This window comes from Dendropsophus ebraccatus, chromosome 4 (assembly GCF_027789765.1).
Source record: "Dendropsophus ebraccatus isolate aDenEbr1 chromosome 4, aDenEbr1.pat, whole genome shotgun sequence".
NCBI classification, from domain to species: domain Eukaryota; kingdom Metazoa; phylum Chordata; class Amphibia; order Anura; family Hylidae; genus Dendropsophus; species Dendropsophus ebraccatus.
The window spans coordinates 62186657-62198922 of record NC_091457.1 but is presented as its reverse complement, the minus strand read 5'-3'; the positions used below and the strand labels follow the sequence as shown (position 1 = coordinate 62198922).

At 42.0% G+C, this 12266-nt stretch overlaps 1 protein-coding gene across 3 annotated transcripts in view; it reads right to left on the bottom strand.

Annotated features, from left to right (window-relative positions):
* The window catches only part of ZNF423 (zinc finger protein 423), a 198357-nt gene that overhangs the window by 49149 nt on the left and 136942 nt on the right, over positions 1-12266 (bottom strand). Inside the window, exon 6 of one of the 3 annotated variants that reach the window (XM_069965948.1) lies at positions 4034-4130. The exons of the other annotated variants lie outside the window; for them this stretch is intronic. Coding sequence (XP_069822049.1) covers positions 4054-4130 — 77 coding nt within the window. The 3' untranslated portion in view covers positions 4034-4053. Of the gene's footprint in view, positions 1-4033; positions 4131-12266 lie in introns of those variants that run through there. 3 annotated transcript variants of the gene reach the window in all.

The following is a 12266-nucleotide window of genomic DNA, read 5'->3' as shown; positions in this document are numbered from 1 at the left end:
TGAAATCAAAAGGCTTTACTGTCACGTCTGGGCTACATGCGATCACATGTGTGGGGCTGGAGAGGAATACGAATGCAGCTCCTGCTCCACCGTGGGGCCTCTGAGGTCCGTCCTGCTCATCGAGAGACCTCAAGGAAAGTAGAGCGAGGTCTCTTTTCATGTATATTACAACTGCTGGCATTCCCTAGGTGCTCTGCAGTGTGCAAACCAAGTGTGAAGGAATAAGAGAACAATAGCTTGATGGAAACCTGCAGCAATTCTGCAGAGCATGCTTACAGCAGCAAGCTACTTATTATTATTCTTTATTTATAAAGCATCACCGTATTCCATAACGCCGTACAACAGGGACCAGCACGTAGGGGACTCTGTCACACTACAAACGTATGCATTCCGATACAAAGGGGCCTTATTTGTCAGAGTTCATAAATATATCACATGCTTGACAGAACACACCAAATATAAAGTGCACAGTGCATTCATTTGAGAGCAAGGAGCACAGCACTGGGAAACAATCTATTGCTGGATTAGGTCAAGAAAGACATGGAGCTTTTCCTTATCTTATTGCTACACACAAAAGAATACACACACATTGGACTTTTTGGGATCAAACACTGCCACACTATCTGCTCACCTCTCAGATTTCTCTCATGGTATCTAGATATAGATGCAGATATCAGATATTTAAGAAATATGGCATATCCAGCATTTAAGATGAGCACATCCTCTAAGTATTGTTATCAACAGACAGTAGGCCCTGAATATAATGGGGATTATGCAGGAAAACCCTCCAAAGACTTAAGAAATGTAACCTATTAAAGGGTTTATCTAAGGCTATAAAAAAAAACACAACTACTTTCTTGCAAAAACAGCACCACACTGGTCCTTAGGTTAAATGGGGTATTACAATTCTGCTCCAATGTAAAGTGAATGGAGAGGAATTGCAATACCGCAACACAGCCCGGGGACATGTGTGGTGCTGTTTTTGCAAAAAGTTAATTTTTTTCCTAAGTCCTGGATAACCCCTTAAAAGGTCTTAATGAAAGGGGTTGTTATCTGCCAAACAGGATGATAATAGCCTTGTGAACAGGTGTTCAATCAGCCATATGTCGCCCTGTAAAATAGGGGGTGCAAGGCCGATGAATGGTAGAAGTAAAGGGCCGCACAAATGATTCAGGGATAGTCCTTGCAGCCCTGGCCACACAATCACCAAGCGTATAATAGAGTGTCAGGCTATGTAATAAAGCCCTTGGGGTACATCCACGTTACATCTGCAGCAAAGTATTGGCCCTCTGCATATCTGCTGCATGTAAACATACCCTTAAGCAAGCATAGGTAGCACTTTACAAAGCCTATTACCTGACTCAATGGTCATTCATTCAGCCAGGGTTGCACAAAAAATTGATTGATTGTGCAGCACCTTGCATTAATCAGCCATTGGCTGCACATCTCCTATTACACGGGGAGATGTGCGCTCGATGGCCAATTATTTTTTTGACACGTCACAGCGATTAGCTGTCAACTGACTGTGGGCCCTATTACACGGGGTAATATATGCCTGATTTGACAAATAATTGGTCATAATAGGTGCTTTACATGCTGCTGATCTGCTGCAGATTTTCTGCAACTGATTTTAAAATTGTTTTGGTGCAAAAAACACTGCACATTTTCTTACAGTTCCTTATAGTTCTTGGCTCAGTACAGTGATCTACAGATGTTTCCTGTCACAGATCTGATACATTATTAACACACCTTAAAAAAAATAAATAAATAATGGAAGAGTAATACAAAAACCACACCCCTAAAAAAAAAAAAAATCTAAAAGGAATGCAGAGCTTTAAGGCCCTATTCCACGGGTCGTTTAGAGGAGCAATATCGTTCGTATTCGGCCGATAACGGCCGCTACGAACGATATTCGTCCCGTGGAATAGAGTGCAACGATCAGCCGACATCGTTCATGTCGGCTGATCGTTGCAGTCGCTTGTTTTTCAACATGTTGAAAAACAAGCGACTGATATAGCAGCGATCTGCTGTCGTCGCTCCGTTGAATAGGAGCGTCGGCAGCAGACGCTGCTATATCCTATGGGCTGCCCGGACGATCAGCGATCCCCCGGGCAGCCCCCCCAGCAGCTCCCCGCCGCCCCTCCCGCACTCACCCGCTCACTGACGCCGCGTTGAATAGCGGCGGCAGCGAGCGGGGAACGAGGAGCAAACGAGCGCTAATAGCGCTCGTTTGCTCCTACAAACGACTCGTGGAATAGGGGCATTAGGCTGTAAATGTGCTGGTCACACAGGATCGCTTCTGTGCGTCTATTCATGTATTTTTATAAAAGGTAAATTCATTCCCAACATGAACTGCATTAACATAACACTAACAGAAAAGTCTCACAATAGAATTTATGCCGATAAATAGATGCAAACCCGTGGGCTGGTAAAACAGACTGGCATTCAAAGAGTTAAAGTCAGAAAACAACTTGATTCCTTGTGTTAATAAGAAATAACTGTTTTCCTAACAAAGATAACATCCTGAAAATAAAAAAAGGAAAATTCTGAAATCAACTTTATGTAATGCAGGAAAGTGTGACCTAGGAGCTGACTATCGAGAAGGAAATTAAACCTAATGCTTTGTCTACTTCAGTGTTAAACTACAAGCACATAAAACAGGGTAATTAAAAAAAATAATAAAAATTTTACCTTCCTACAGGCACTTACATCAGCCATTGGCAAACATGATCCAATCACCTCATGGGGCCGGACGAGCATTTGAAAAGCTGAAAGAATGGAATCTCTCCCACTGAGTCCTTTCAGACCTCCGCTCTTCAGGGGGGCTCCATAGCGGGCGATTACTTTATTAGTAACTGGGATCCTGCCGTGCTTTGGTGCTATTACAGGCGTATGAATTCTCACAAGCTCAGGAAAACCAAATGCTACCACCCACCAATAAACTTTCTGAAGGGGAAAGGATTAAAGTCGGAGTACCACTTACTGTGCCCCTAACATAAAAAAATACTATATGTAGATGTACTTCTCCTCGGAATTAGCTTTTATACACCTAATTACATGCTTTGCCGTTATTTTTCAAGGTTGCTAGTCAAAAAAAAAAAAAAAAGGGGTGAAAATGAAGTCTGAAACTTTATTATAAGGTGTGTTAGAGATGGTTGTAATAAATACTCTGAACATACTAAGGCTCTTTCTGATATATGTGGCAGTAAAGCACTGCATCTTTTTGTTTTTTCTCATTTCTTCTGTTTTCCATGTTGACTATACAGAGAAGCATTTTTCAGCATTTTCAGTAAAGCGTGACACAAGTGCACTCCCCATTTTATTTAGTAAATAATGCTTATTTAATCAAGTAAAAAGTACTTCTTGGGAGTACCACAATATGCACTCGGTACAATTATCACAGCATGCTTATAATTGCCACTATTACTCGAATGACACACTCCACATATATTGATGGTTATTTTAAGGGCAGTAGTCCTACAATACAGCTCAGCCGCCTTTGGTTGCTGGCGTCTCTAGGGCACTGTGTGCTTAAGTATTTTATCTACACATTTGGTGTGCCCAAAGAATGAGACACCAGCTGGCAGGGTGAAGCAATCCATTTTTATTACACCAGTAAACCGTACACCAGTACACACTAAATACACATGGCCTCTGTATTAATTGTTCTCTTCAATCAACTCAATGAAATGCTTCTTTATGCGGCATTCTGCCTAGCAGCACCCCAACATTTATTAGCAAGTGTTAACATGGAAAAGGTTATCTAGTTTATAACTTTGCTGGAAAATGTCTACAGAACACAGGTTAAGGGTGCCTTCACACGTACAGGATCTGCAGCAGATTTGAAGTTGCAGATTCAAATCTGGGCCATCAAATCTGCTTCGGATTCTGTACATATGAACGCACCCTTAGGGTAGCTTTACACGTACCGCATCACAGCTGATTTTCTGCTGCGGATCCAGATACGACTAAATGAATGAGCACACGCTGGGTTCTCCCGCTGAGGGTGGTAGTACTGGGTAGGACCCGGGTAGCCAGTTGCCAGATGTTAGGTCACGGTATTGGCACGAGGGAGTTGACTAACCCACTGGATCCTGACCATGCGGGGCCCGAGCAATTCTTCGTTGTCCCTAGTCAAGGTACCAAGAACTAGATCAATGCCAGGGCTCAGAAACAACGGTAGTTATGCGTTTATTATAACGGAGGTAACCAATAGCAACAGCCTCTCTGGATGCAACCAGGATTGAGGCAGACTTTAATATAACTGAGGAATGGGTGATGCTGCAATAGGCTGTGATGGTAGCGTTACTTGAAGTAAGGAGACTGAATGATGGGAGTAGTAGTGCCGGAGATATGATACTGGGCGGAATGGATTTGAATTGAATACTTGCTGTTGATGAGAATGGATGATGAGACTAGTGATGGTTGAAGAACGAGACCCAGATCTTTGCTGAAGATGAGAATCTAGGAGAATCTTGAGAATGAGGAAGGTCCCGACTGGACCGGAGTACTTCTGGGTAGCACTGGAGCTGGTACCGCGGAGTTGCGGCCTTGTACCACAGGAGCAGCAGAGCACACATCCTTCTCCCCTGAAGGTGGAGAGAAGGTCTGAGGTAGACAGGAAGTGACACAGTATCCCCAGCCAAAGCTCGACGGCTATTGGGGTTACTAAGGCAGCCGGGGAAAGTCACGTGACACCAAGCCCATTGCATCACCACACCATTGAACACTGATAAATGAATGCGCATAAAGAAATAAATATCAGACCTAAATGCTGAGAGGGGTGACATAACATACACAGTTTGCAGTGGGACTATCTTTGCAGAACAGGAATAACCATGCTAAAGATGCAGACACAAAATTACAAATACTCTGTTCTAGGACACTGCAACAGCATTAAATCCGCACTGTAAAATCCGCTGCGGTCCTGAAAATCAGCTGCAATACGGTACTTGTGAAGCTACCCTTAAAAGGTTTCATGTCAAATCTGCCATAGTAGGATGAGGACAGAAACAAATCTAAAAGATGCTCCTACATCTTCAATGGCCATTGTTTGTCTGACAGCCATCTCTCCAAAATACATCAACAAACCTGACTGCTAGGCTTGGCAAAGCATTCCTGAGTTACAGAATGGGGTAGGGGAGGTAAGAAGCATCTGGCAGTGGCTTATTTCCCCAAGAACAAAAGGATCAAGCAGTTTAAAGGTAATGTGTCATCAGAAAATAACCTGTTGTGTAAATCAAATGTTTTGGTTAAAACTTTGGAAGTTTTTTTTGTTTAATTTTCCCTTTTACAATCTATAGTCTAATATCTGTAAAGGGGTTATTCAGGCTTAGAAAAACCTGGCCACTTTCCTCCAGAAACACCATGACACAGTTTTCAGATCCGTTCCACTGAAGTAAATGGAGCTTAATTGCAATAAGGGGAGTGTGGAGAGTTAATTATGAACTTTATTATTTTCTTTACAGATTCGTCAGCCGTTGGCCATGCATCACTATTACATATAGCAATGCATGCCCAGCAGTCGTTTTTAGGTCAGGACCTAAAGACACATTCAGTTGACGATCATTGTCATCGGCAGAGTGTTGTATTTATTACGCGGATGGATAAAGTCTAGTCCAGGCTGTCCATCAGTGAACAAGAGGGAGTGGAATTAAAACATTGAGTATTTGCAACCTTAGGGGCCCTTGAACATTACGGAATTTGCATGGAAAACTTGCCACGGATTCCGTCTCCAGATTGGGTGGGGTTTCAAACTCCGTTCCATTGAAGGAAATGGAGCTTAATTGCAAACCAAGCCTGAACTGGAGACAAGAGTGGTGCAAAAGTGGCCACGTTTTTGTAGCGCTGGATAACCCCTTTAAATATATTGTGCAATAAGGGAGAACTAGGGTCCAGTTTCTGAAAGTCCTGTTAGGGTATGTTCACAATGCAGAATAGGCGCCAAATTTCAAGCAGAGTTTGTGGCGTGGACTCTGCTTGAAAGTCTGCCTGTCCCATTGATTCAATAGGATTTCCCATGCGTGATCCACCATCCGCTCAAAGAATTGCCATGTCAGTTTTTTGGGTGGATGGGGGATTGCACATGATAAATCCTAATGAATCAATGGCACTGGCAGAATTTCAAGCAGAGTCCACATGATAAACTTGGCTTAAAATTAGGCGCCTATTCCGTAGTGTGAACGTACCTTATGGCAGTTGGTTCTGCTGAGGGAGCCTAATACCGCCTGTGATTGCCCCTACAGCTCAAATGTATTACAGTGTGGTCATGCAATATGCTATGGTTATGCAATACATGGACATCTTGCACCATGTTTATTAGCTATTCCCACCTCTGGCCAACAGAAGGTGTCCTGAGCAATGTATTCCACTTTATACAGTTTTAATCCAAAACTAAATAATTGTCTCCAAAACTAAATAATTGTCTCCATGACAATGTGCTTCGCATTGGAAAATTCCATGCCATAGATTATACACATTGAATACAATGCATCACAGTTTTGGTGTGGAATTCTCAAGGAGTTGGGCATGGCATGCACACATTTTCTATGAAGAAAGCCATGTGTTATTCCAACGCGGGCATACACTACCGTATACAGATTCCTTAGAGCATACAATACATTAAATCACAAGGATCCACTAGGTTATTTATTTTTGCCATTACCAATAACCACAGGATCACAAAGATGCCCATTGCTTCCAGGGTTATAGAGGTGTTGTTTACTAGAGGTAAGGCTGCATTTGTATGAAGCTACAACACCATGTATGGCTTATGCGCCAATGTACAAATGCCCCAAATAAAATCTAAAAATAAACACATACACACACATAATATATATATATATATATATATATATATATATATATATATATATATATATATATATATAAAATAGAACAGCAAGGCATTTTTGCAAGTATCATGCACTGCGACGCTACATCATGCAGCATAACGTAACCAGCGAATGGCACTGTTGTGTTCGGGGTGGTAGCCAAATCAATCATCCCGCCTGTTTGCTAGTTCAGTTCATCCCACACAAAAAAAAAAATAAAGTCCACAGAAAAATGGTCAAGCCTGGCTTTCTTTTTCAATTTATACAAAGGAATAGCAGTAATTGGTTTATCTATGCTCTCTCTAACCTTGGGCTTTGTTACTTCCTATTGTGGCTTCTCCATGTGTTTCTGTTTGATGGCAGATTTCAGTTTTAAAACCTGGTAATATCAGAACACTGCAGTGGCAGTGTGCTACAACACCACATGCAACCGTATTAACCTCTTACCCCAGGAGTATGCAAATCTGTTTGCTGTGGCATGTAAGAGGTTACACCGGATTGTGCACTCAAATCATTTTTGTGTTGCTCCCCTTAATGTATTTCTCTTTTACATAAAGCATAGTGCAAAGGAAGCTGGGGTGGAGGTGGGGAGCAGCTGTAATCATGTGGAGCCTCCAATACCCACCGCATCCCTGTTTCCTAGGCACAAATCTCTTATGTTGTCAAAGTATCTTTTTGTGTAAATTTGCCATTATATACAATCGAGAGCGAGAACTGCAGGTGAATTCAAATCCAATTTCAGAGGGAGACGTTAATGCTAGATATGTTCCTTCCGTGTAATTTATTTATTTTTATTTTTGTTACTTTCATCCTTTTTTTTTTCAGTTGGAAACTTGGCTTAAATGACAGCTGCGTAGGCCTCTCCCTAGCTATCCCCAGCAGGAGAGCTAATGTGCTTCAGTCTAGGACTGGGAGCTGCTTTTAATCTATCAGCAGGGCTCCACAGCTGCTGTAAGCTAGCCGAAAATTTGTCTGCATGCAGGGCTTAACTTTACCTAGCCCTTGTTGGAAAACTTTGCCTTTTAGAGAATGCCAGCCTTAGCAATGTATATATGGCAACACTACTTCTTGGATATAGGGCTTCAAACTGGAGGGACGTATGACCATCATAGCCTGTGTGTTTGAGAAGATAATGAAAAACAATCCAGAAAACATGTTCTACATGCAGGATCATGTAGCGCAAGTCAAATAGGATGACATTTTTTGGTCCAAGGCCTTTATATAGCAAGTGATTATAAGGTGTAATGTAGGACATAGCTTCCCTGTCTACATATAATAGTAAGCTCACTCCCCAGCCCTGTATCTAATGACCCAGGCCAGAACAGAGTAGCTAATCGCTCCCTCCGGCAAGCAGCAAATGGCCATATTCCCCATGTAAACACCCCCCTCCTATAGATACATTTCTGTGCACGAAGATATATTTCTAAAGGATATACAGTACATATAGGGCATATGTGGAGTATATATATGCATCTAATACAGGAAGCATCTTTATTATTGATCCAGATGAGAAGAGAAACATTTCACCATGCACTGTAAGGGTGCCTTCACACATACCGACTTGCAGCAAAAAACCCCCTGAGAGTTTCTGCTACGAGCCGAGGTCCTGGAAGGCCCCTATCACTACATACAAGCAGTGGTCTGAAAGACCGCTGCGTGTATGTAATGCAGCCGCCCCCTTAACCCCTTCGGCTCCCGCACCGGTCCCGCACCGCTGTCTCCATACATTACCTGGCTTTGGCTGCACGGGGTCCCGGCGTCTTGCTCTGCCGCCCAGCCAATCAGTGTGTTGCCCAGCCGCAGCCACTGATTGGCTGGGCGGCAGAGCAGGACCCCGGGACCCCGTGCAGTCAGAGCAGGGTAATGTATGGAGACAGCGGTGCGGGAGCCGAAGGGTTTAAGGGGGCGGCTGCATTACATACACGCAGCGGTCTTTCAGACCACTGCTTGTATGTAGGGATAGGGGCCTTCCAGGACCTCGGCTCGTAGCAGAAACTCGCAGCGAGTTTTTTGCTGCGAGTCGGTATGTGTGAAGGCACCCTTAAAGGGATTTTTCCATAAAGGAACTTGGGCACCGCCTTGAGAGACAACTGGGAAGCCAAAAAACAGCTGAATCGGCTGTTTTACATCAACGTGAGTTACGTAAATTGCATACGGCAGCCAAATCAGCTGTTTATGGCTTCCCAACCATCTGTCGGCTGGAAATGGCCTGGTAGCTAACATCCATGAATCATTTGCTATTGCTCTTGTCTAGCACCTACTGTATATTATACATTTGTTTACAGACATCTCAACTCAATATGTGACTTATAATACTAACCAAGATACTGCCATGTGACAGTGGCTCTAGAACATGGAGTTTTTCTTTTCTCTCAAGGTTTTGGCTTACCAATACTAAGGGAAAATACTGCTGTCTGTAAATGGTCTTATGGCAACTTTGCCTCAATGTTGTTTTCACAGTGTACTGAAAGGTTAGTTGGGTATGTTATTATAACCACCAACTGGTCACTGTTATTACAAAAAACTCTGCATAAACCAAAAGTACAAGCAAATATAAGAAACGTTGTAATATACCTTATTAGAGAGATTAATGAAAAATGTCTCTTCTCTGGTCATCTGACACTTGCCGTCCATCCCGACCACCAAATGTTAAACTCATCATTCATTCATATAGATAGACTAAATGCCCTATTAGATGGTGCGATAATCAGCCCAATTCGGTCCATTATCGCTCTGTAGAATAGAGACAATGATCAGGAGATGACAACGATTTTTGGCTGATCGCTGTTGTAGGTTTGGACCGAAAATCATTGGGCACTGACCCCACATCGCTATGTGTAATAGCGATGTGCAGCCAGCGATTGCCCAAATACCTGACACCTTACCTCTTCCCCGCTCCCAGTCTTCTATCTGGTCCTCCGCAGACTACCTCTTTAAGACTCCAGTTTACTTAAACATAGCATAATCTTCTAGTTTTCTAGTACACTGACTAATGTTGGGCAAAAAATAAATAAATCATCTTTTATTATATGTAGAGTCAAAAGAACTATCTGTACTTCTGAATCATAACTTTCTACATACAGTAACTACAAATTGTTTGCTTTGCATACTCTCTATAGACAGCCCCTACATACTTTATGTTTTTCAACCGTAACCAATGTAATTGTCATAGAAGAGTAGTGGATAAACATCAAACAACATATCCCATTCAAACACTAAACACAAATGTGATTATTTTATATCCTATTTAAAACCAATGGAAAAAAAGGGAGAAAAATCTGGGAAACAAAAGCTTGGTCGAAGAATAAATAACAGCAGCAGCTGTATGTCTTTCATTTGACTAATTATCATATAATTAAGTGGATGAATTACAAGAGAGCCAAGGCATTAAATTAAAATATTTAATGCTTGTAAATCTGAAAATAATGACTCTGCTGCTACTATAAAACGGTGAAGCTAATGCTTATGTAACCGTTTGGAGCTGGGTGCACATTAATGCTCTTTACCTTTTGAGAAAACATATTTTGCTTTTCCAGAGAGTTGCGCGGTTTTGTTAACCACATGACTGCCAGGGCTAATCATACCCTCTGTACAGGGCAATAGGAATCATTGTTAATAGGAAGGCATCAGTAGGAGTTAAAATGTTATCTCAGTGGAAAAAAATATATAATTAGAGGTTTATGGCTGTGGTCTACTTGAAGCAGTTGCTTCTGATATTGCCAGAATCCTAGGTGAATAAATTACTGCTAACCTACAAACCAACATATATTAATAAGAAGAAACTTTTCTCTCTCTTAAAAAAGTGAGTCTAAGTGTTAAAAACTTTACATTAACATGTGAATCATAAGTGGTCCCTGGGTCCCATCCCGAAGTCCTGACCAGTGGCTTCACAAACAGTAAACTCATCAATCTAATTAAAGACTGGCCAAGCTAACTATAGCCTTAGTAATAAAGATTTCCTAAGGGCCTGTTTGCAGGATTTTCTTACAAATTCATCAGGCTGCAGAGTAGAACTAGTAAGCGTACAACATCTTTCAGACCTTTGTGGTTCGCTTAGGAACATCAAGACTGGTTCTCTACACTCACTAATAATTGGTTTGATTGTGTTCCCACCTCAGTTCATCTCCAGCTGTGTCACCGGGGCAGACCAGAACACATTCATCATAGGCAATCGCTCCTTTTCTATCATTTTCACATTTGCTATATATGGATGCTGTCATGTTCCTGAGTGGCCTCATGTCAAGGATCATCTAGGATACCTTCCCTTCCCACCTTCACAATTACACCAGAAAGATATTAAGTCATTAGACTGAACAGAATTAAGGATAATGCGGGGCACCGGGTTACAAGAAAATAACTAAGGCTGCATTGGGCTCACTTAAGTGATCAATTTATGTCAAGAGAAGGCAAGGTCTACACGAGATGCTTGGAGACCCCGGAAAAACACGTCGTTATTTTCGAAGATCAGGGTCTATAAAGAAGAGAAACCCAAGCAGGGATTATTGGTGGCAAAGACTTGACCTTGGTTTTGTAAGTCAATATTAACTTAAAATACAGAAAATTAAGAAATGTATCTGACTTTGATGCACACATATTAAAACAAAAGACCTACTAAGCTTGACCTGACCCGATTTAGAACATATTTTATGATGTACAGATGGCACTCTATTGGGTAGTCTACGTGGCCTTATAGAAAGATTTGTATCATTAAAGGAGTAGTCCAGCACATAGGGGGACATTTATCAAGGGGTTTGTGCCATTTTTGGTCTAAGTTCTATTTATGAACCAGTATTCGACAGGTGAATATTTTTAGATGCGACCTTTTTTTAATCTGCCTGTTTTAAGTATTCACCCAAAAGTTCGCATCATCCGGGATTAGCGCCCAATTTATCTTTTGGGACTTTTTAAAAAGTCGCATAAACAGACGCAAGCTTACGTCTGGTCAGAACCAGGTGAATAAAAACTGTGCGATTTTTTTCATAGTTGCGCCTTTTTTGCGCCTTTTTATTTAGATGCATTTACTATGGCAGTGCTACGTTTTAATGAATCAGTCACAAGATATTGGAACAAAATACACACCAATCCCCATTAGAATAGTTGCACTTATTAGACTCCTAATGCATATCTGCTGCGTATACGGTGTGTGGGTTTATACCCTCATAGTGTTTTTTCTCTGTACTTACTACTGCATCAAGGCTTCACTTCCTAGATAAAATGGTGATGTCATGACCCAACTCCCAGAGCTGTGCGGGCTGTGGCTGCTGGAGAGGATAATGGCAGAGGGACAATGAGGGACATAGAGCACTGAAGGGACACTGAGCATCCCTCTGCCATCATCCTCTCCAGCAGCCACAGCCCGCACAGCTCTGGGAGTCGGGTTGTGACATCACCATGTTATCCAGGAAGTGAAGCCTTGATGCAGTAGTAAGTGCA